Source organism: Ambystoma mexicanum, chromosome 8, assembly GCF_040938575.1.
Source record: "Ambystoma mexicanum isolate Mex_15411 chromosome 8, UKY_AmexF1_1, whole genome shotgun sequence".
NCBI lineage: Eukaryota > Metazoa > Chordata > Amphibia > Caudata > Ambystomatidae > Ambystoma > Ambystoma mexicanum.
In genome coordinates this window covers 1,469,022,806-1,469,048,334 of record NC_090929.1, presented here as the reverse complement: position 1 = coordinate 1,469,048,334, position 25,529 = coordinate 1,469,022,806, and the positions used below count along the sequence as shown (strand labels likewise).

Genomic DNA, 25,529 nt, shown 5'->3' with positions numbered 1-25,529 from the left:
CTCCCCTGTTCCCCTCCCTTGCCTTTCCGCGCTCTGAAACACTTGTGTACGAGTGCGATAGAAATAAAATATCAATCAATCAAAAACTATACATAATATTTCTGCGATTGAAAAAAGGGGAAATTGTTCTTTTTGCATATTGGAGAATTTAGCAACATGCTAAAATGGCATTTTGACCTGAAGAGTGGACAGAATACGTTGTTCCGTATACTGTGCCTTTTTTAAAATACTGAGTGCGTAACTCGCAGTTTATTTATAAGTCTTCTAATAATTGTCATTGGTGTTTTGGTTAAGTCCGGATGAATAAAGGTTGAGATTATTGGCCTGTATTGATTATTGACATTGGTATGGGTTGTTCGTTGGAGCATATTGCAACGATTACTCATAGATGAGATAAAAGCACAACCTGTATGCAGGCTATTTATAGCTAAACTGTTTTGTCCCATGAAATATCAGGGTGTGCAATCAAGGTTGCATTATTGAAAGGGGCTGAGTCAGAACATTTTCCAAGGGTAATTGGTTCGCTTTTCTATAGATAATATTCCCTTTTCCGTTACAATGCCATCTGTCTCATTTCTGAGTCACTTTATCCATAACTTTGGGAGCTATACTGACTCCTCAGCGCTAACCTTTCATGCACATCGTAATGTAAAATAGTCCCACACGTCGTCTGTATGTGTACATTGTGCGTGGTTTGTTTTCGTTATTTAGAATTACAACATAAATTAATATAAAGAATGGATACTGAAATATATTTTTATTCTGTTATCTACAAAAATATATTGTACCGTTCTGCGAATGCCATAGTTTCCAGCTGCCATGGGATTGCTTTTTCAACCAGCAATGGCAGATACGCCTCACCGCATCCTTCAGCATCACCATCATGTGGGGTGATAGACCAGGACCGATATGCCCTTTGGCGGTACTAGCGACAAGGAGCCAACCTGTCATTGTTTACGGTGTAACAAGAATCTGATGCGTCGAATCCACATCTTCTCCCGAAAGGAACACCATGTACGTCATTTTAAATGTTTGCTACTCGAGCCTAAGTACACACAACTATTAGTGGATCTCAATGTGGTTTTTGGAGCGTTCCTTGGTAAATAATAGCAGTTGCAGATTAATGATGCTTTCTGTAAAGTTATTGGTAGCAAATTCGATTTGGGATGCGCTGTGAGTCTGTGTTGATCTTCCGTGTTCTGCGTCAACTGACGTTATAACGGGGGTGATGACCGGGCACGTTTGGCTACACTGCCCACTAATGTCATGAAAATAGGTGGAGCATATCGTGTGGAATAGTGATGTCGGCTTCAGGGGCGGGGCATATGATTTAGTGCTGCAGGGGCACTCAACCTTAGTGTGATGCGGCAGCAGATAAGATTAGCACAAGATGGCTGTGTCCGACTCATTGTTTTCGCATGTGTAAAAGTGAGGAAAACCAAGGTAAGATGCATAGGAAAGTTATTTTACGATCAATCACCGTATGCTGAAAAACACATGCCCGAATGATCGGGGCAATAATATATTTGAGCGCACTATCCCTTTAAGCTATTGCAGTGATACACATCAAACTAAATATTGTGGTGTAATACCTCTTTTGTTGTGTCCGGGTGGTCAGTGTTGGGGTTGGACCAATACCTAAAAGTGTCTAGGGGAAAACTATAAATTAAATAAGGATAGATCTAGTCAAACAGCGGTCAGGATGGGTCAACACAAAGTAGGCGTTCTTCTACTCATTCCACACCAGTGTATCCTTCAAACAATACAATTCCAAAACCTAGTTTTATAGCTCCTTGTCTCTTCCCCCTGAGGAATCCTTTTCTAGAAAGCAACATCCAAATGCGATATTTAGCTCAAAATCTAGTCTTAAGAGTCCTTAGCCTCGAGGCTTCCTTGTGCTTCAATACAAAATTTTCCAAGGTTTGACCAACACGAGTTCAATAATTCTAAATATCCAGCCCTATGCTAATCGATACAAAAATAACTGTTTCTGGGAAAACTCCTTCAAGAGTTACTCAGTCTGGGGGGTTCCTTCAGCCTCTCGCTTTCATCACGTGTCTTAGGACCTTTTACAGGTATTATGTTCTTCAGTGTTCTCTTCTTAGGCCTCTCCGGCTCCTTGCAAATATTAACTGTGTCTTCTCCCCACTCGTGGCCCTGAGATTCATAGGATCTTGACTCTCCTGTACCTTGGATTGCTTGGTTTTCACATCAGGTCGCTCCAGGCCTTAAGCGTCTCAGGATTTACAGCAGGTCCTCCCTTAACCTTTGTCCGTGGAATTCAGGATTCACAACAGGCCTATTCCAGACCTTGGCTTTCTCAAGATTTAATGGGTATTTCTACAGCTGATATTCTATTGCCATTTGCCTGGTTCATCTACCTTCCTTCACCCAGTGGGTGGAAAAAGAAGGTCCCAGTAGTAGAGAGGAGCTGTTGATTAGCCACTCTCCTTCAGGACTTCTAAGGCTTTGTGTCTCTCCACCTCTCCTTTCAGTCTTTCAAGGCTTGCATTGCCTTCCCCCAGGCAGCAATCCTTTCAGCCCTTTCTCTTCAGTTGACTCACCTTGTAGCATACACAGGTTTAACTGCTTCTCTCCAGCAGACTCCTCTTGGAGGGAGCATCGACAACTGTGTATGCGTCCTTTGGGACCAAGACACTGAATTAACTTCCCAAGCCTCTTTTATACCCAAGAGTACATTCTAAGGTTGACTCTGATTGGTTCTTTCCTCTCTACTTGTCTATTCTCCTGGGATTGTTTTTTTTTCTCTTGGGACTCATAATTTCCCTCTTTAATTATTAGTCAGGTTCTGCCACTGTTTTCTTATTATATGGTTCCAATTGGATTTACATATGGACTGCGTGGTTTCAAAAGTCGACATCTTGGATTGATCTCTCTGGTCTTTTCCCCCTGAAGAATGGTCTGCTGCTCCATGAGTGTGGAGCCACATGGTCAAAGGCGTTCCATGACGAAATTTCTTTGTGGTAGTCAACCCAGCAGATTCACAAACAGTCCTCAACTGATGGTTGCATGCTCTATATTCCGGTCCACAGACTGACCCATTTCTATATGGTGCTGACTGGGATTTCTGGTACTCCAGCGTGTCTCTCTATAGGACTGTGCCTAAGAGCCAGTTATGACATCTCATTGGGGATTGCGAGTGTGTAGGATCCATCCCCATTCATCTTCTTGTTGATATATGTAGCGGCAGGATATCCTGGTCCACTGCCTCTCGCTCCCCATCTGTTTAGTGTACCTCTAATAAAATGTCTGTATTGGTTTTTGCAAACAACATAAACTACCAGTCATCTAGGAACAATGGGTATACTGGTTACAGGCTATTATCCATATCGGTGCATAACTAACTTGTGCAGACATGTTAAAAGGAGGACCATTACTGACAGTTGTGTTGTCTAAAAGTAGAGTGCTGGCTCATCCCTGTCAACCTCTATAGCTAACTCCTTCCTCCTTCCATCCCCATCAACATCCTACGTTCCTCAGATATATGAACATTCTCCCATGCTATATTGGAGTGCCCCTGCAATGATTCACCCCCATTTACTGAGGGCGTTAGTTTGTTTTTTAGGGCAGACAAAGTGTGGGGCATCCTCGCTCAGGGTGGTTTATCATCAGTTGCATGGCTCAGTTTCAACAGTATTGTTTGTACAAAAACGCATTTAAATTTGTCATACATGATGTCATACTACATGGCAAATAAGAAAAACCTACAGGGTGTTGCGATACGTTCAAAGGGAATATTTAAGTATACTTTCTATATAGTGACCGGTTCTGATTGGGTCTCTACAGTCAGGTGGACAATCTATGCCCACCCCTAGTGCAAGTCATCTTCATCAGTTATTATGTACACAATATATCATTGGCTCTCATAAGGCCCTTCGTTATATAGCCCTCTATAATTGGTTGGCATGCTTGTACCCTTCTGGAACATTCCGCTCACTAGCAGCACATAAGCTAGTACCCCAGGTGCCAGTGGGTGTACTTTGACCATGCCTCCCCACCGAATTAGCCCAACATCTCTCATCGCTCATGCCTTCTGCCATTCAAATTGTCTTTGAACTTGGCCTTGCAAACTATCCTTGCTCCTGGTAATAAAATGGAGTACAGGCACACGCTATCTCAAGTCTAGAGTAGCATGCCCACCTTCTATTTCTATTCATAGCCCACATGACAGGAGACCGTATTTCGGCCTGTTTTGCAGCATTTAATTGTCTTCAATAAAAAACATGCCACTCGTGGTGTTCTTTCTCTGCACCTTACAAGAGACGACTCAACGTCTCACAGTTCCTGTTATTTATAGATAGATAACCAGCTCTTGGCTCCGTCATCCTTTGCCACTAGGCCAGACCTCTTCCAGGCCTTTCTATGCTCTTAACTTCATGTTGCTGTGACACAGATTTCTGATCCCTCTTTTTTTCTGTGGGTCTGAGCTTACTAAATATGTGACATCGATGTCCAGCTTCTATATAATGGCGGCACCCCTTGCTGTCTATTCACTACATATAGCTAGTCTTTAAGATCACTTAGTCTACTTGCGTTGCTGCATCTGTACAGTTACAAAATGCCTTGCATTTTCTGTAGTGCTTTTCACACCTGCAATCTTTAGTCCGCATATGAAAGTTTACTCAATTCTTTATTTGGTCATCAGATTCCATACATCCTCTTCTTCAGCCACTCTTCTCAGTGCGTCACGCTCACTTCTTGTGATGTCACCAACTTCTCTTTCTCTCATCTTCATATTCCTTCAGGGATCTCCTCCAAGAGATGTTTATCTCTACAGGGATACATCATATAGGGTCTTCTCAATGGATACCTTTTCTCGAAGGCTCTCGATGGAATGGGCACGATCACTGGTGTTGTACATGTCGCGATTTCTGTCTTCGAGCATATAGGAAAAATGTGGGCGGGACTTCCTGGAGAGGCATTCAGCCGCTCCTCTACAGAGTGGTCTGTAATTAATCTGATTTTTCTGCCAGTCAGGTAGTATCTCAATTTTGTGACAGCCCATTTTATAGCAAAAGGCTCAAGTTCAACAGTAGTGTAAGATCGATACCTGGGAAAAGATTTCCTGCTGGTATATCATACCAGTTGTTCATTGCCTTCGTTTTGTTGTGAGAATACGGCTCCCAATCCCACCTTGGATGCATCCGTTTGTAATAGAAACTTTCTGTTGTAGTCTGGCATCTTCAAGACAGGCTTGTTACAGAGGAGGATTTCAGTCTATCAAAACTCGCTTGATCCTCTTTACCCCATGGGAGTTTCTGGGGTTGTGCATTCTTTCATTTGTCTCTTAGGTTGGTGGCTATGCTGGAGTAATTAGTATAAACCTACTGTAATAACTGGTTAACCTCAGGAAGCCACGAAGATCTCTTCGTTTTCGGAGTGAAAGTTTGTTGGATGGCCTTAACTTTTTCAAATTATGGTTGAACTAGGCCATTCCCAATGAAAATTCTGAGATATATTAATGCAGACTGTGCCAGGTGACATTTTTGTGGGTTGGTGGTTAGGCAAAGTTTTCGTAAGGCATGTAAGATTACATATAGATGGTGAATGTACTGTGGCCAACTATTACTATGAACCACATATATTGTCTAGGTATGCCCCACAAAATGCTGATTAGGATTTTACAATGTTGTCCATGAGGCACTGGAACATAGCTGGGGCCTCGTGAAGACCAAAAGGTAAAACCTTGATTTGGAACAGACCTTGCAGTGCTGAAGATTTTGTTTTTTTCTCGATCAGGTGACTTCAATGGGACCTGCTAGATATATCTAGGGCAATTATATCTAGACAAGCTCACATTTTCAATCAGATCATCCATTCTCGGCATCAGGTAGTTATCAAAAACCGAGATTAAATTTTGCTTTCTGTATTCAATGCAGAAACTCCATGATTGATCTGGGTGTTTCAACCAAAACAATGAGGAAGGACCACGGACTCTCAGAGGGTTTGATATCATCTGCCTTGAGCATCTCCTCTAGCTCCTTCTCAATTATTTTCTTCCAGGTTTCAGGGATTGGGTAGGGCTTTAAATTAATGTTTTTCACCATCGGGGTTCTAATATAATGAAAAGCAATTAGCAACCCTGGTGGGTTGTTCTGTAAGTGCCTCAGGAAATTGGGCCAGTAAGTCACTAATGTCGGTAGTTATGAAGGTGACTGTTAAGGATTTCAATCAGGCGACGCACACCTTAGTCTAGGCCTTTTATGCAGTGCACAATTGAAATTTTTATGTTTTTATGTCAGATTCAATATTGAGATGGTAAACCACTCATATCACACCCCCATTTCAAATGCCCCGGGTCACAATGGACCATGAACCAGGTTGGTTGATAAAATATAATATTTATTTTAATATTCAAAAGAAATCATACAATTTTTAATATGGGGCAGCAATCACCAATGGGGTGATAAGAACAATAGGAATGTAAGCAATGCACTTAGTTTAACCTTCTATTGACACATCTTCAAAACACCAGGGAATATGAGCACTTTTTGATTTTAGGTAAAGTAGCAGTCAAGTTACAATTTCCCCCTGCAATGTTCCCTGAACCCACAAATAATCAATTCTACGTGGATAAACAGACGCAGCAGGTAATCAAGAATGACAAATGGAAAACAGAATTGAAATGCGACCTTCCATCCACAAACAAGAGGGAAAAATGGATTTTAAACCCTGGCAATGCTAAAAATGACACTCGGAAATGGATGAATAAATGAATGAATGTGTGTAAAAACCTTCGAACAAATATTATTCCTCACTACAGCAACCATGTAGAAATACAAACAATCACAAACAATGTATAACCAATAGCATACAGTTTGAAAATGAGTGGCAGGTTTTAAAACATGTTGCAGCAAATGACACATTGGAAATTTTGCAAACTTTGCAATTCCCGCCTGAAATTACCAAAATGGTTTTTAATAAGAACGGGTGAAATATTGTAAATCGCAATGCAGTTTGGGGTGTAGCTATAGATCATAAGTACAATATGAAAGTGAAATTAGGTCTCTAGCTGGTAAATTGAGTGAGTTATGCAAGATAGAGTGAGGTGCATTTTGGGTCAAATGGAGTGGTGAAAAAGGAAAGGAAATCAGTTTTAACAAGACCAGTTTTACTCTATACTAGAGCATTCAGGCTAGTCTACCAAAGAGGGACACAGTAAGCTCCAGGGTTGATTTGTGGATTCAACCATAGATCCCGAGCGCCCGCCCTGGCGGAATCAGTCCGATCACTCAAAATAGGATTCATATTTTAGGATTTACACAAGACAGAATTACTACAGAGACGGCGCTAGCAATGAAAGGCAGGGTGGCAAGAATGATTGTGCCAGTTTTACAAATTATCAGGATAAGGATAGGATGACTTAGAGAGGGGAACTAAGTACAAGGCAAGGAATACTATGGTTTTCTATGGTTCCTATTGATACTCACCGTCCACTTTTTAGTTTTTTCGATTTTGGACAGTCAGTGGTTCTGGTCACCCCACAAATCTGGTCTAACAAAGGACAGCCGGACAAAATCAGCTGGACAGGATCAGCTGGGCAGGGACTGGTTACCAAAGGATAATTCTTCTGGACTGGCAATTCTGGTCACTGGATAATATTAGGTAATCAGGGTAGCAGGATGGCAGCAGCATGCCGTGATAGGCAGCAAGCTAATCTGGATCAGGATGCCAAAAGTACCATTGTTTTTCCCTTGTTAATGGGAAATTTAGTGGGTTTATTATATTGTAGGCCTTGCTGGGAATGGGATCAGTACTGCTTGGGTTTTGCAATGGGCCCTGGAGTAGGATCAGCAATGCTTGGCCTTGTAGTTGGGCTCTGGAAGATAACGGGTACAGGAACGCAGCGCAGGAAATCAGGAAGTGTGTGTGTCTAGGGTCTTGCCAGGGACCCTTATTTATAGTGCAAAATGACATCAAGGTAGTGACTGGTCAGTGTTAACTACGCACGCCCCTAAACTACTTGGATTGGGCAGGGGTGCTAGTCTCCGCCTTGCTCTCAACTGGTTGGATTTCCAAGGGAATGATGTCAGGTTTATGAGGTGAGTTTTACAATGTCCAGAAACTCCCACATTTACTTTACTGAAAATTACACCCTTGCAATCTCTTGGCAAATGATAAAACACAGGTTACATATTATGTGCAGCACATATCAGTCCAATCCTCAAATGTGTGGGACCTTGTTTTGCCTTTGATACATTTTGGTAATTTTAAACATGAAAGATTTGGCCTACAATTCCATACTTTTGTACACAGATGTGAATTATCCCCAGGGATGTATGTTTAACATTTTATGTTTGCAACATTAATACTTTCCTTGGAATCTGTCATATTTTGTAACTTCTGTTCCCCATGCAGCAATGAGTTCTACCAAGTTTTAAAAGAAAGCCCACAAAATTATATTTGAAACTGCAAACTTTTTACATTTTTACTAATTCTTGCTGCAGAGAGAAAAAGTATTTAACGTTTCTTTATACAATAGACTTTGGAACCAAAAGGCAGTCCATTGTCACTAGATCATTTTTTTCCTTCCTCCCACTGCAACCAACTGTCATTTCCTTCAAGGCAAAGTGGGGGTTTCTCATCTTAATTTAAGGTTTTATTGCCCCTTCACACTTCACAGGTTAGTGTCCCAGGACTTCTATTGTCCCAGCCTGGAGCACAGACGAATGTCTGACGAGCGTGTGAACTTGCTTTGTCCAGGCCCATTCAAAGTTTTTCAAGCTGGCAATTTTCACTTGCGTGTCCTGGATTTATGGTGGATCACCCTTCCTTGGGGAGGTTTCATGGCTGGCAACTGGAATGACTGGTTTTTCCTGAGAGCTTGCAAATCCAGCCGATGTGTTTTAAACTCTTTCATTTCTTATTTTGGGTCCTGAATTAAAACAAACCTGTGAAAGATAGACTGTGTGTGTATTATCACCACTAACATAATCCCTTTACATTGCTAAGTAAGCAGGCTTTTATTCAACAATTTATTTTTAAATGGGCCACTTTTTCTCTTCAGTCAGCAAAGCCCATTTTTCCACATGTGTTAAAACTGCTAGTGTTTCTTTCTTTAAATTCGGTTTTGCAGCTCCCTCAGATGCCCACGCTGTCTTTGCAGCTGTAGTCATTTGCTTGAATGCAGGAGATTTATCTAAAGCATAGATACATTTACACTTGACCTGGCCCAGGGAGTTAAAGTCTCTTTGAACTGCTGAACCTAGATACATTTGGAAAGAAATAAACGTGTGCTTGTGCGAATGAAAGTGAAGTTGCTTATTGATTTCTCTCAGAGTTGGTTTTACTGGGCCTGTCGTCACTCAGGAATTATGGCTGGTTTTGGTGAAGCACAGTGAAATATCCAGGGCATGACAGGACCTTTTGAATCACAGTGGTTTCAGAATGAACAGATGGAACTAGCATCAAAGCAGCATTTTTAAAGGGTGAAAATGTGTCATTTTGAAGAGGATTTTTGGCTTTTGCAGCAATGGCATGCTTTCCTTTTCATTTGATTCCATTTATAGGTTTCAGAACACCCTGGCATACTTTTTCAGTGTGTCCGCTTGTTCCATTTTGCCTGAAGTGTGCTAGGTTTTGAGGTCCTGGTGCGCACAGGCTCCAGCGCAGCCTGGTTGCTGTTTCTTGTGCAAATGCAGCTTGGTGATGAGGGGCACTGCCGTTGAGTGGGTCAATGCTGTTGAGTTGGTCAATATATCCCACCCCCCCCCCCGACTTCTCCTGGGCTTCCAAGTCAAGGGGGAGTCGGGCAAGTGGGACTTCTCCATGGGCCATAGCAGGATCCGGCAGATATGAGTCCCTCTTCCATCAGTGAATGGTGCGTCCTGCTCCTCTCATGGTCTATGGTCGGAACGTGGAACGACAACCTCCCCACCCCCCGCTTTCTCTGGGATCTTCCTTTCTATGGTGTGGAGCGACACTCCCGGGTCTCCTTTGGTTTCTCCCTTCCAGGTTGCCGGGGCGGTCCTCCTTGGTTATGAGATAGGTGCAACCAGTGCAAATCTATGAAAGAGCACACAAACCGGTTACGACAATTTCCCACTAACTGGCCACCAATCGGGTTGACAGCAGTGGGATACACAGGCATTTAATGATAACACTCGATAATGAAGAAAAATACTCCCTGTTACATAATCATATTTATAAGTCCTAGTCATTTCCCTTCTGGTGGTTCTTTTCCGTATTCTCAGGTTTCTGATGTCTCCTCTGTTTGATTCTCTCTGGTCTCCTCAATTTGTTGCAAAGTGTGCCTAGGGTGACAACTCTTTAGCTGATTAATATGGACCCATTTCTCTTCTTCAATTTGCCTCTGGGGATGCGGATTCTGTAGGCTAGACCTGGGATGGTGACCTTGTCTCCATTTTTTAACTTCAATTTCCTACTGTAGCACTTGGGCCGACCGGAAGGCTTTCTTTAGGACTTCCAGGGCCCTGAGCTTTGCTCTCCAGCTGGTACCGGGCTCGGCAATAACTGGGATCCAAATCAATCTGAAGTCGGTTGAGGATGCGACAGCCCATGTAAAAGGTGGAAGGAACACCTCGCACGACGCAACAATTGTGTTCTATGCTTTTGTCAACTCTAGAAATATTTATCATACAACTACTAAGCAGAAGATGTTTGAAACGGGGGATTTCCAGGCCCGATACCCACTGATAAACTGACTCAACAGCGGGCAGGGTCTGGTCTTTTGGGAGTTTCTTGATTAATACTTCGCTGATGAAGCTTTCTTCGCTATTCAAGTCAACTCGGGCAAGGAGAGACTCCTTCCCGTCATTTAACTGAATCGAGAAGAAGAGCTGTTCACCCTTCTTCTGAATGCCAGCTACACTTGGTGCTGGTTTGCTATCAATTTTGGCTATAGAATTTGGATTTTCAGATTGTCAATCAGTATAAAATTTCAAAGTATTTCCTTCCAGTGTGGAATGCCACTTGAGACTGGAAGGAAGGTTGATTTCAGGAATGGAGAGGAGTTCCCATCACCAGTTTGTTGTCCCACAGCAATTATTGTTGCGTCAGGAATTTCATTATTTTGAAGATGAAACTTAATTTGATCTGGTTTTTGTTCAACCATGTGGCGTGTGCCATTTAGAGTAACATGGTTGACACTCTGTTTTAATTTTATTGGCCTGTGAGTCTGGGTCCAGAGTACCTTGTTCACACAGTCTATTAAGGGAGACAACCTCCGAAGGATGTCATTCCCTAATAGACAGGGGGTTCCCTCTGGAGCCACAACTATGACCGGGTGCTTCATCTTGTGTCGCCCTATTTTTATTTCCAGCTCGGCAGTCTCCTCGACAGGAATTTCATTCCCGTCAAAGTTCTGGAGTTGTCCAGGAAGAGGGGTGAGAGGGATCTATCTCTCCCCTCTTCCTGAATTTAGCTGTTCAAAGACCCTTTTTGACAGAAGAGTGGCTTGGGATCCAGTGTCCACCAGTGCTGGAATTGCACATTGCCCCTGCACTTGGACAGAGGCATAGAATCTACCTTCTTTCTCCCCCAATGGGCAAAGGTAATGGGCATTCTGGGCAAGCTGGGTGGTCAATTTCCTTATTTTTGACTCCGACCCAGGGTTAGTTTGGGCATAATTCTGTGTTGGAGTTTGGGAATCTGAAAGAAAAATTTTGCACTCAGAGATTCGAGGAGTTTCGGGCTCCTCCTTTTCTGATTCTCGGATGCCCCCCCTTTTTGGAGACAGTTACCAGAATTGCATTGGGGAGTTTGGAAATCCCCTTTTAATATTATGTCTTCTTGATGCTCATTCTGGGGTTCTAGGATGGGCGATTCAGATTGTCCCCACTCCCACCCAGTCTTCATCTAGATCTCTTGGGAATCCCCCCCTTCCCTGAAGGAGAAGATCTTTTTTTCAGGATCCTCTAGATTCTTCCCCTTCAAATTGGAGGACACTAACCTTCTCCTCAAACTGGGTCTTTTTGAGTTAATTTCTCCTACCCCACCCACCCCCTCTGTTCCTTGGGTGGCAGGTTTCCAGGGGCAGGAGCTTTTGGTTCTGGTTCCTGGGTGTCCAGGGGCTTTTCACAGGTATGGAAGGAAGCTTCTTCTAGGGCTTTACCACCTCCTTCCACTTGTGCCTCCTCCGGAACCGGTGAGTTAGCAGGGTTCTTGCCCCGTCATTGTTCTGGGGTGCCAGATCCTTGGTTTGTGGGGTTCTGAGCCGCCATGTTTGTCTGAGGGTTCTGTTGAGCCCTCAACATGCGACCCAGATCCTGGATTAGGTTCTAGACCTGTTAAGGATTTCAATCAAGCACACATCCGGGTCTCGCCTAGCATGTAGTGCGCAATAAAATAAATATTTATTATGTCTATAGGTTCAATATTCTGAATGATATACCACTCATATCACACCCATCTCAAAATACCCCCCAAGTCACAGTGGAACAGGAATCAGGCTAGTTGTTAAAAGTAAATATTTATTTAATTTTCAACTCGCATACACATTTTTATATATATATATATATATATTTCTATCTATATCAGCAATCACCAAGGGGGGGACAATACAATTCAGAAAATAAGTAAAGCAATTGAATTCACGTATCGTAATGCAGAATAGAAAACACAGGAAAAAGGACAGTTTTGGTTTGTGAACAGATGGCGTTTAGGTTAACATTTCCCCCTGCAAAGTTTCTAATGCACAAATGAGCAGTTCTACACAGATGTAAGTAAGCAGCAGGTATTCAGGAATGAAAGACAATGGGCCTCATTATACGGATGGCGGAGAACCATGGCGCCATGGTTCATGCCGGTAAAATACCGGCACCGCCTTGGTGGAAAGGAGAATTACCATTCCAAGGTTGGCGGGGCGGTAATTCCCCCTTCCACCATTGCCCTTCCCCATTCCCATTTTTGCCCCATAGGGCATAATGGGAATGGGGAAGGCGCTAATTACGGTACCGCAAATTGCGGTACCGTAATTAGCTCCCTGGGTCCCTTTGCGGGTTGGTTTTTAACGCCTGCAAAAAGCAGGCGTTAAATTCCCCAACACGCAAAGGGACCTCGTAGTAAGGCGGTAAGGATTTAACGGTACCGGGAAACCCTTACCGCCATCCGTGTAATGAGGCCCAATGTCTAGAGTTTGAATGCAATCTTCCCTCCCCAAACAAGAGAGAAAACCGTTTTTGGGAATTTTACACTTTTTAAAATGACAGGTGAAAATGGCTTTGTGAACAATGAAAAGTGTGCAAAAATGCTTAAATTGATAAAAAAAAATGATGGGAGCAATCCTAAACAGGTCCTAACAAACATGATCTACAAGATAAACAACAGTACACACTTTAGATCAGGATGGGAGTTAAGAAACACTTTGGATGGGAAAAGACACGTGTAACTTTTGCTAAAATGTAAATTCGGGGCAAAATTTCACTATGCGATTTTTAATAAAAACGGTTCAAATACACTGTTTTTAGTTGTGGGTGTAGCTAAGGGTCTTCGCTTTAACAGAGAGTTGAAATTAGGTCTCTATCTATAAAATTGAAGAAGTTATGGAAGTTTTAGTGAGGCGTTTCTGAAAAAAATTAGAACAGAGAAAAATAGAAATTTCTTTATAAAAATGACATAGAGTTATTTGAACTATATTAATGACTATGAAAAAGACAATTCCACCCTTGAATCTCCACAGTTACGCACGGCCGATTGTAACTCTTCACGGATGATACTCTGGTTTCCGTTCTGTATGGGAATTACTTTATTTAATCCAAATCACTAATGGGTTATGGTTTAATAAAACAAATGAGAAAAAATCAGCGCAAGAATGTTCTGACAATATTAGGGTTCTGAAGTTAAAGATGGGATGGGTTAAGATTGGGATAGGACAATGCAAAACTATGGGTGACTATTATTCCTGTTGATACTTACAGTCCACTGTAATTAAGATTGGACCGTCAGGGTTCTTGTCATCGGATCGGGTCTACCGGCAGCAGGCACTTCTGGAGGAATCGGTGAGCTTGTCGGTTCTGATCAATTTGGACTGCACCTCAGACTGGATTTGCATTGGCCCTTCTGGTCACTGGACACAGATTAGCTTGATGGCGAATTTCAGCGGGCAAGCCTTAATGGTAGCAAGCCAGACTGGATCAGAATTAAATTTCCTTAAGTGTGGGATTTGGGCCTAGCTGAAAAGAGTTCAGCAATTGCTGGGCCTGGGTTTTGCAAAGAAGTCTGGAATCAGCTGCAAGATGAAGAATTCTGGAACAAAACGCTGCACGGAAATCAGGATGTGGTCAGGAAGCAGTGTGTCTATGTGTGGTGAAGTTCCTATATTTATCCTACCAAGTGACATCACAAAGTTTATGGTATGGGCAGAATTTCAAACCACACCCCCATGGCTGTGAGTGGTCAAAGGCATTTGCCTTGTTCTGGTTGGCAGTCAGAAAGAGCTGTCATATTTTATGATGCGATTTAGGAACTCCCACATTGATTTGAACCACAATTTAACTTTTCCTAAAATACACATTTTTATAATTATGCCCTGTAGTAAAATCAGGCACATGCATTTAATATTTTATGGGCTATCCTGTCGTCCAATTCCCATCTCTATGAGAGCTGTCTTTGTCGTTCTGTGGAATTTTGTCCATTTTAATCATAACGGTTTGGCCTAACAATTTCTAATTCAATACATATCTGGGCGATGACCCCTAGAACATGGGCATACAATATCATATTTGCAACATTAATAGTTTTGCCACAATCAGTGTTTTGGTGTATCTTTGGTTCCTTATGTAGTCAGAACTCCTACCAAATCTTCAAATGTCTAGCATGAGTTCCGATTTATACGTATGTATTTTTCACTTGTCTACTTATTTTGGCTGCCATATTAAATGGCATAAAGTTCTCAGGCAAAATAAGTCATTTCCATTCAAAATCCATGGCAGGTTTTTTTTTCTTACTTCCCAAGTGAGAAAATGGCCAGTCCTTTGAAGTTCACTGAGAAACCTCCTCCACATCCTGCCCCTCCGTTGGGACAATGGGTGTCCAAGCCTTCCTTTGTCCTTGTTTCAGCCAAAGACTAATGGCTAATGAGTTCTTTTGTTGGAAGCAGCTTAGCGTCAACATGGAGTGTCATCTTTACCAGGCTGGGCACTGTCCAATCAGAATTAACCAGTTAACTCCAACTGGGTTACTTTAAGATTCACCTACAATCTTTAATTTAAAAGATATAAAATGAACAGAGTTTATAATGGATTTTGACAATTAAAGGAATTAAGCCCTTCACAAAAAAATGCTTTAAACAGGTGAATTTTGCACTTCTTCAGAGAAAAAACACATTTAAAGTGAGCCTTTTACATCAGAGTTTCCTTTGCAACATACACACATTTAATTCAGCGTTATTCTGTCTTTGAGTGCTGGGATTTGTTTTGCATGAAATACATTTCTTAGCTGCTATCAGTCAGTGAGGCCCGCTATCTTCTGACTGTACTGGATGATCTGTGGTTTCAGCACACTTTTCATTTCAATAGTTCACTTGGAAAATGACTGAATTTAGCTCCAAAACAGCACTTTGAAGGTTGCAGTTGTTTGGGAAAGCTGCATTTTAAAGGGCATTGTTCGGTTTTTAGCCCACTTCTGTGGCCTTATTTCATGTGACATGTAACAGCACCCACTGGCATTCTCCTGCAGTGAGTTCTGTTTTTACACCAACTTTGACTGTGTGTGGCAGGGTTGTGCAGCCTTTTGTGATTTATGAACCATGTGCAATTTTCCTGATTTTTGCTCGCACATGGGTTAGCGCAACCATCTTTGGCTGTATTTTTCGCCATTGGCAAAGGGGTGCAGTGAGGCGCATCACCATGGGTAAAGATATCCCACAGACCTGGCGCTCCAGTTGGGACAACCGTTCCAGCTGGTACGGGGGTCTCGGGTCAACCCTAGGTGGATCACATGAAGGGTAACTATCCCTTCTCCCATAGTACCCTGGATATGGCAAATTCTGGTAACTTTCCACTCTTGGCCTCCCCTCTCCCGGATTGGGTTGTCTGGGTTCCTGAAAGCGGGGAATGAAAGGAGGGTTGTCCTGCAGGTTGTGGTTTTGTGGGTATCGGGGAAAGAAGCTTAACCCAGTGTTTGGGGAATGGGCTAGGGGAGTCCAGTCATACCCCAGGATTGGTCTGTTGCCCTTGTATCGGGGGCTGATATAATCAGGGGAGTTAGTGGTCCCATTGGTAGGATTACCTCCCTGACTGCCACCTGTTTGTGACTGGCCAGAAGGCCTTATGGGTCTGGGATTCTGCTGACTTTATGCAGGTGCATTTTTAGGCTCCCCCATCTCTAAGTCCAACATCGGGGCAACCTTCACATCCGCCACCTTAGCAGCAGCAGGGGTGTTAAATGTGGGTCGCCTGCTCTACAACCCAGTCCAGAGTTCTTTTCTCGTGGAAGTCCCTCACCAGTTGGGTCATGATGTACTTGGGGAGGGCATGAACAAAGGTGGTTACAAACTTCCTGCTATCCGAGCGCACCCTCCTAGCTGTCTGTGCAAAGGCACGTTTGAGCTCTTGTACAACCACTTGTGGGGCCTGATCTTCCCCGCACTGCAGATTGTAGGCCGCTTTGCGAGCCTCCTGGGGGTTCCTGTGGGCAGAGAGGTGTTTCAAGGTGTTTCAAGGTGTTTCAAGATGGCCGCCCTGTAGGCGGACCATCTTGAATGGTTCTGGTCCTTCAGTCCAGCAACGAAACTGGAGTATTCAGGGGAGAATCTCCATTTTACATACTCTATACAGTTTTGGTGGTCTTTCATATGGAAAGTGTCCCTCATCTGTTCATAGAGCTTTAGGTGTTCCCAAACAGAATATTTTGCATTTCTATGGTAGGCGGTTATGACACTCCTAATCGCCTTAATCTGCCTAATGGGGTCTTTGGTCATAACTCGCTTGAGTTTGCCTTCTTTGGCTTAGTCACCCGAGTCCACTCGCTTTCAGACTCAGAGGCGCTAATAGCTGAGGTCCCCTCATGATCATCTAGGCCCTCCTGTATTCTGTGAGATGAAGAGGGGCTCGCAGAATGGTGGGGCCTAGTTTCTCTCCTCCTGTGGGGCACAGGAGAGTAGTCTTCTGACTCCTCCCTACTCCCAGGGTTGGCAGATTATTCCCCCCATTGCCCTAATTGGGTAGAGGTCTTCAGGATGCTCTTTTTGGGCCTCATCTCATTGGGTTTTACATTAAATTGGACGAACTGGTCCCTGGGAAATAAATATTTTGGTGGATCTAATTCCCTGACCCTCCCCTCATAGGAGGCTTCCCTGTCAGAGATCAGCCTGAATGTTTGGGTAGCTATACAGGGACGCCCTTCCATCACTTTCTGTGGGGCGCTGACCTGTTTGTTCCATCATGCTTGGTCTATTGGATTCTGCCGGCCTCATGGTTTCTGGCTCAAGTTAACCGGTAGACATGAAGCTGGCAGTGTTCACAGTATTAAATGGGTTGGAGGCCCTTAGCATAGAGGCCCTTATACTATGATCCAGGGTTACCCTGTCCCTCTCTACCTGTTCAGGGTCTCTCCCGTTAAGATTAAATCTAGCACCCAACGGACCCTGTGTTCACCGGTATAGGGATGGGCAGAATCTAAGGAATATGAACATGAGTAAACCCTCACGGGTTAGGAGTCTCTTTTTGCCCAGTCTTTTCAAGATGTGTCAAGGCACTTGAAAAACCAAATGTATTATTGCTGGGTATGAACAGACCCGGTTATAGGAAATGTTTCAATACAAACCGCAAACCCTTGTAGAAGACAAATGCCTTTTTCTCTTCAGGCAATAATGTCTCAGCTGTGAAGTGATTAAAACGAGTTACATGTACCAAAGGATCTCTTTCCCTGCATACGTTATAACGAATAAAAGTGGATAGGTCAGTCTCGTGTGCATTGTTCAAAATAATCCAGACAGGTTTAATGGTCAGGGCATCAAAATCATATAGCAGGGTATTGTTCTTCACGAGCAAGAGCTTGACCTAACTTGCATTTACCAAACCCATAAAGGAGATCATTAGGAAGGCTTACCTTTAGTCAGAAAATGCTACCCATGGACAAGACTGAAAATGTGCTTCTGGTTATTGAACACGATATGATATGATATGGCATTTATGACGCGCCTATACACAAGTGTTTCAAGGCGCGACAAGGCAGGGAGGGGGGGACAACGGGATGACAGACAACAATCTTACTAGGCCAGGTGTCATTCAGATCGCGCAAGTGCAAGTGCAAGGGCAGAGGGGAAGGGAAAGTGCAGGGGGAAAGGGAGAGGGGAAAGTGCAGTACATGGGTAGTAGAATAACAAGATAAATAATAAGGGCCAGCTGGTGGCAAGGGCAGGGTAAGTGCAGACGAATGCTGGGGAAGGGGGGCTGTAGGGATACAGAGACAGTCCCGCAGTGCAGGGGTTGCCAGGGAGGCAGTGCAAGGGGAGAGTGGCTGGGCCAAGGGCTGAGATCGGTGAGAATGGCCCAGTTGCAGATTCAGTGCAGTTTCAGTCAGGAATTTAGCAGGGGAGAGGGGGAGAGAAAGCAGAAACAAAGAGGAAGGTTTTGAGGTGCTTCCAGAACCGGAGATGGTTCTCCTCAAGTTTCAGGGAGGCTATTTCAGAGGGAGGCCCCTGCCACGGAGAGAGATCTACCCCCAAATCGTTGCTTGGAGAAGCGACTGACCCTGAGGGAGTTGGAGGTGGATGAGCGAAGAGCTCGAGATGGAAGATATTTAGGAAGAGAGAGTTGAAGTTATTTTGGCCCCAGGCCCCAGAAGGCCTTGTGGACAATGCAAAGGGTTTTGAACTTAATCCTCGCAGCCATTGGAGCCAGTGCAGAGATTTAAATCCTGGAGAGATACGGTCCCTGGGCTTGAGGCCAAGGACAAGTCTTGCAGTCCTGTTCTGGATGAGTTGCATAGGGCGGAGAGTAGAGGCAGGCAGATTTAGATAGAGGCTGTTACAGTAGTCCAGCTTAGAAAGAACCAGGGATCTAGAGACAGTGAGCTTCTGGGGGAAGGAGAGCACTGTCACCTCGGATCCCCCGTAAACTGATCAGGAAGCACCAAGGGAAAGGGCATACTTCTGACCAGTTGAGGATCTTAAGCACCTTGGAAAGCCATAGATGAGGGTTGGGCACTGAGGCTGGTTTCTGGTTGTTCACCTTTGCCATCACGGATTTGTTTATGTTGGTTTTGAGATTATCCACCCGGAAGTGGATGTTGACATGTCATCTTGTTAAGGCAGTCATAGTGTCTGCAGCAGCTCTGGAACGAGGGGTGCTGCAAATGGCTGCTATTTATTTTTCTTTCAAATTCATATGTGTTTCCTAATTGCCAAGTCATTGCAATGCGAGTAACTTTCTGTTGAGCATGAAGATATGTTGCTTTTAGACAACCACACGATTGAAAAAGTATATGCACAAAACATTCTAAGTGCATGTAATAAACATTTCTGAGCAGTACCCTCATACTTAATATTGGGACAATAGGTGTATTTTTCAGAAAGCTCCTATGCAATCAATATCGCAGGACCAGTATTAGTTGTCGGTCTCATCAGAGGGCTAACAAGATCAGTAGGCATAGTATCTGAGATCACTTATCTTCCTGGGCAGGTATGATCATGTTCACTGGTGGTCAGTGTGAGAAGCTTACATTGTTGTGGGTGATTTCAGATCACAGTGTATGGCACATTTCCTAACCTTTTCCTCTTCAATTCCATGAATGACTTCATTGTGTCTCTGAGGAATAGCTCAGGGGCAACATCCTCGCCTTGGAAGCAAGACGACATAGAGCACCACAGGTTCGATCCCCGGGCGCTTAGAAACCTCTGGGTATTATGCGCGTTATAAATAACCTATCGTATATCATATCATCTCATTATCCCTTCCCTGCCAGCTATTTCAAGCTGTGGGTGTGGTGGTTTCCATATAGGATAGTCCTTATGGACATTGATAGAGAAGGCTAGAACCATAGACAAGTTGGGTACACCTTGAATGTATGCCAGTCTGCTCAAGGTTATCCTGTTAACAAATGCAGATCTAGTTGTAAAATGGTGAAATAGCTGAGAGGGTAATATGCCTGCTGCATAGATACTTATGAAACCTGAATGCTATGGGGTTGATCTCTAAATGAGCTCATCTAGGCTTCTGTTTCTAAATGGGTTTCAATTCCTAAAACTGGGAGTATGGACCCTTCCCATTGGGCTTTCATACTTTAATTTGGAATAGAACTGAATTTAGTTTATCGGTTTTATGTAACACTTAATACAATTTCACTGCTGCTTCAGAGCATTTTACAGTCCCTGCTCAGAAGAACAACAATACATTAAATAGGGTAGTGTTTGAACACTGCATCATGATAATGTATCTTTAACTTACCATCAGTCCCTGTGTTCCAGGGTGTACTGGAGTGGTTAACACTCAGCTAGACTGAGACTCGGCAAGGGCTTTGGCATGTGCGCTGCTCAAACCTGTCCCAGAATACAGGGTTTGATGCGAGAAGCATCTGGCTTGTTGTGCCAGGTGCTAAAATTGTTTTTTTTTTTAAGAGATTGTTCCTTTTGATGAATGGGCATGCACGGTGCAGTGACAATCCCCCAAAGGGAAGATTAGGCTTTTTAATGATCTTCACAATAAAAATACTTTACAATTGAGAACATCTAAGGTTTTTAATGGTGTGTTTTAGTAGATGTTATGTATTCTGTATTTATTAATGTAACGTTCTACTTTTGTGAAATTACATTTTCGAAATAGTTTATTGACGACGGTGGTCACAATGGGGCGAGTCACTTCTCGCAATCCTTGGCGGCAACCGGATGGAGGTGCCAGTGGAGAGATGATGCCCTGCCCAGTAGTTAAGTGAAAAGAGAGGAGAGTATGGGAGGCGGGGGGCAAGCTGGTGGACGGGGACAGGACAAAGTAGTCTGGAGCATGGGGGCAATGCATTCAACTGCCCTGAAAGGTGGGCTTATGCCAGTGGATCCGGCCCAGCATTTAGGACGCTGATTGACTAGTACCCTCTGTCCGGATGCTAATGAGACTGAACAAATACTTTTTAACAGGTCTGTTATACTTAAAAAGGCGGAGTAATGGCACTTCCTGGCAGGGCGTATTTACAGTACATCACTACGTAGCATGGCTGGAATGTACTGCTGCAGCCAAAAGAGGCTTAGGCAAATCAAACCCCTTCTTCTTGCAGATGTTAGAGAAATATTCTACAGTCTACATGACTTCTAAACTGGAAAGGATCATTGACTTTGGTGGATGAAGCCAATTAGGCTTATTTATTTAATGTGATATAGTTTATAAATAAACTTTATACAAGTTTACATAAAATAATTTTAAAGAAGCATTGACATAACATTCCTAGTTACAAAATAATATGTACTAAGAATAAAGAAAAACAATTCAACACGGTTAAAATAAATGATATAAATATATGTCACAATATGTCACATATAATGTTCATAACATACAGTAAATCATGCTTCCGTAGAAGTCCCTAAATAACTGATTTAACAATAATCCGCTTTAGGAGACAACCCTTCATTATAAGTCTCTTTGATCATATAGCGATTCCCAATAGAGTTTCAATCTTCAGCCAGACATTAAATATTAAATATTGCAATGAGTAATTTAATGTTCTTAGTATTAATACATTGGAGCCAGAAGGTCATTTCCCCTATTGCTTCCAAAATATGAACATGGTTCCCATAGTAAGTTACATAAATCCATAGCATATTAGGACACTCCGTCAGGAGATGTTTAGCTGTCTCTGGCGTGTCCCTATCGATACAGATTCGACAACACCGATCTTGGATGGCAGTTTTAGTAATAACACCCGTCACGACAGGCAATTGTGCCAGTCTCATAAGCAGAATAACCAGTTTTAGCCTATTCGAGGGACTAAGGTTAAGGTAACATTGGGGGCTCTTGAATGTATATAGTACATATTTTATGAAGTGATATTTGTTCTTATTACTAAAATGGTTATAATTTTCAAGCCAACCCCCATAGTTCTATGTGTTTCACCATTCAGTGTTGCATTATTGCCATATCATTCCCCCATCTCGTGGTCCAGCATATTTCAGTATAGAATGTTTCCATGCTTACTTTCACCCTCCAATGCGGGTGGTCCTTAGGTGTTTACTGATATAAGGCTGTTAGAAGACCATTATCAGAGTTGTTATGTATTTTTAGATCTAGGTCTGCCCTCTTATTAAATACAATAGCTTTTAGAGAAATTAGACCTAGTTCCAGCCTAATGATGGCCATCAGGACACATACCGGCAGGCCTAAGATCTTACGCCAAAATGTACCCTCAATGACTTTTAGCCATTTCATATCTGTAAGAGGAGGGATTCCAATCCATTGGTTATCATAGGTACGAAAACCTAGATGAATTAGATGAATAATTGGCATGTGCCCCACATCGTGTATCCCGCTTGCTTGACCGTGAATTGGTGTGCCAATGGTATTGTCTGCATTGCCCTGATACTACGCGGTTGTTTACAAGTAGTATAGTCGTCATAGCTGTCAAATTCAATACCAAGGTATTCGTAATAGGGTGCATAAATAATCTCTGAATCGCAGACAATTAGTTTAATATGTGCAATTTTCTTGTTGGCAAATATCATTAATTGAGTTTTTTCTCGATTAATTATAAGGCCGTTTTTGTCCGCTTACGTCCGTAGGGCTTCAGCGGATCTACGCAGACCGCTGAATGTATGATTGAGTACTACTAAATCGTCTGCATAGGCTAGCACTAGACAATGAGCCAAGCCAATACTAGGAGGACAATTATGTGCTTATGTAATCGCCATAGATCTGTCGTATGCATACAAATTATATAGTAGAGGGGCCGTTACACAGCCCTGTTCAACTCCTCGATTTTGCACTACCTTTCTTGTCATATTCCCCTGCTGGTCTAGTTTGAGAGACACATTGGCATTTAGAGGTAATAACCTCAGGTAGTACAATAGTCCCTCGGGGCAGCCCATGGTTTCTAATTTAAACCAAAATTTTTCTCTTGATATCAAATCAAAGGCAGCTTTAAAATCCACATAAAGGGCATACATCCACTTTGAAATGTACACAGTAAACCAGTCCTATCTACCCAAGGTTGCAATTTGTTCAATACGAATGTGGCAATAAGTTTACCTGTGGAGTCAAGCATGGACAAATTACTAGGATCCATCTCGTTGCCTCACTTATATACAGGAATTTAATATGGCAGATTGCCAGGAGGATGGTATTTTACCTTTAGCTAAAACATTTTCGAATTGAACTTTTAGTAACCCAGCCCAAAATTCTAGCCTGCTCTTAATTACGATGTTATCCAGCCCGTTAGGGCCAGGTGCTCGGGACGATTTTAGGCTCCTGATCTTGCCGAGTATTAGGTCATGGGTTACTGCAAAAGGCGGGCTTAATGGAGCAGGGCATATTGTAACAATACCATTGTTAATTATTGGGGCATTACTATTTTCCAAACATCTAACCCGATCTAAAGCACCAATGTGATTTAATAGCTTTCCCTAATAGTGCCCATATACTTCTGGTATTTTTCGAGCAGATTATCTGTACTGTTTTCTGCCACCAGGAGATCTTCTTAAGATGTCTCCTAGTTTTAATCTCAGCTCTATATCTATTCTTGATAGTCCTGGAAGCGGAGTGGAAAGCCTCGTAGGTAGGACTCATTTTCTTAGCTTTACTTATTTCAGCTCTTAACTTTCTTTTGGCATCTCTTATATCTCTGTCAAATGGGTGTTTCTTACTTGACTCACTAGAGATCAATCCCTCTGCTACAGTTGTGTGTTTGCACGTGAATGAATAGATCCAAATTTCAATTGCATTCACTGACATTGTATTAAATTGGCAGAGATCTGAAATATGCTCTTCCGATACAGCACAAGCTGCTTTTCATATATTCTTTTCGGACCAACATATACGCATTACTGCATGATTTACATGAAAGTTCCAAATAGGTTTGCAGTAGGGGTGTCTTTCATCAGCTCCCAATGTAAGGAGTAATGAGTCATGATCACTCCACGTATTCAATATTACTTTCATGTCCTTCACCCGAAATGCCATTGCTGGGCTGACGAATATGTAGTCCAGCGTACCCAAGACGAGTACCACTTTTCCAGGTGTAATTCCCAGGGCAGTCATTGTCTGTCCTTCCATTCATCATTATCAACTCCCAATTTTAAAAAAAAATCTGCCAGCACAGTCCCTCAGTTTCACTTACGAATGAGCCATTGTGCTCTTAGCTCTTAATTTCGGGTTTGTGAAAGTACCCTCATCCCCCATCATATGGCGATTAAAGTCTCACAGAACCACTACAGCTCCATTCCTAGATGTTAAAGTCCAGTTTACAAGAAGGTCATGCATGGCTTCATGTACTCGCCCTCCCAATTCAGCCCCTGGAGGATTGTACAGGCTGATTACCAAGATTGTTTCCAATTTCTCTTGGTAATAACTTTCAACTTCACTTTCGATCCACGCAGTGAGCGTTAACGTCGGCTCCTGGCTCACCGCTGTTCGTGTCTTTGTAGGGACGAATAAGTCGGCCGGGAAAAAAATCTAGCCATGGCATTTAAAGACGCCGGCAAAGCACCTGTCGAACAGGAAGTAGCAATCCATCGTATCAGAATCACGCTGACCAGTCGCAATGTAAAGTCACTCGAGAAAGTGTGTGCTGACTTGATTAGAGGTGCCAAGGAGAAGAACCTGAAAGTTACGGGACCAGTTTGTATGCCCACTAAGACTCTGCAAATCACTACCAGAAACACACCCTGCGGTGAAGGTTCCAATACATGGGATCGTTTCCAAATGCGAATTCACAAGCGCCTGATTGACCTTCATAGTCCTTCTGAAATTGTGAAGCATATCACATCAATCAGTATTGAGCCTGGTGTAGAAGTGGAAGTTACAATTGCTGATGCATAAATCAAAATTTCAATAAAATCTATTCACTTAGCAGTGGCAATGCTTCCATATTTTTTAACCAGGAAAACTGCTACAAATCTCTTATGGTACATTAATTCCAATGTGAAACTGCTGCAGGAAATGTCCTGTAGCTTGGTACTAACCATTCAGGTCTGAATTAATTGGTGTACTTGGTGGCTTCTCAGCTTACATTGCACTTAATTGGTATGCCTTATGTGGACCAGTCAATTGACTGGCATTTGCATATCATTCGCAGATGGGGAGCAGGTGCAAGTGGATCTAGGTCACCTGGCCTAAGCCCCGCCCACCTGGTGCCTTCCTGCCTGCCGCTCTTTTTCACCACTTAGCAAGCACCGCCCAACTGGTGCCTTCCTGCTTGCCGCTCTTTTTCACCACTTAGCAAGCCACGCCCACCTGGTGCCTTCCTGCTTGCCGCTCTGTTTCCCTACTTAAGGAGCCCTCCAGCTTCTTTTACTTTGCAGATGGGGAGCAGGTGCAAGTGGATCTAGGTCACCTGGCCTAAGCCCCGCCCACCTGGTACCTTCCTGCCTGTTGGTCTTTTTTACCACTTAGCAAGACCCGCCCACCTGG

At 43.1% G+C, this 25,529-nt stretch overlaps 2 protein-coding genes across 3 annotated transcripts in view; both read left to right on the top strand.

Moving 5' to 3' along the window:
- Nucleotides 1-25,529, top strand: part of BTRC (beta-transducin repeat containing E3 ubiquitin protein ligase) — a 2,926,431-nt gene that overhangs the window by 1,352,133 nt on the left and 1,548,769 nt on the right. The window lies entirely within an intron of this gene.
- LOC138473116 (small ribosomal subunit protein uS10-like) lies at nucleotides 24,488-24,965 on the top strand. Its single transcript, XM_069611640.1, has one exon. It carries the CDS (start codon nucleotides 24,579-24,581, stop codon nucleotides 24,936-24,938), a length of 360 nt encoding a protein of 119 aa, XP_069467741.1. The 5' UTR covers nucleotides 24,488-24,578; the 3' UTR covers nucleotides 24,939-24,965.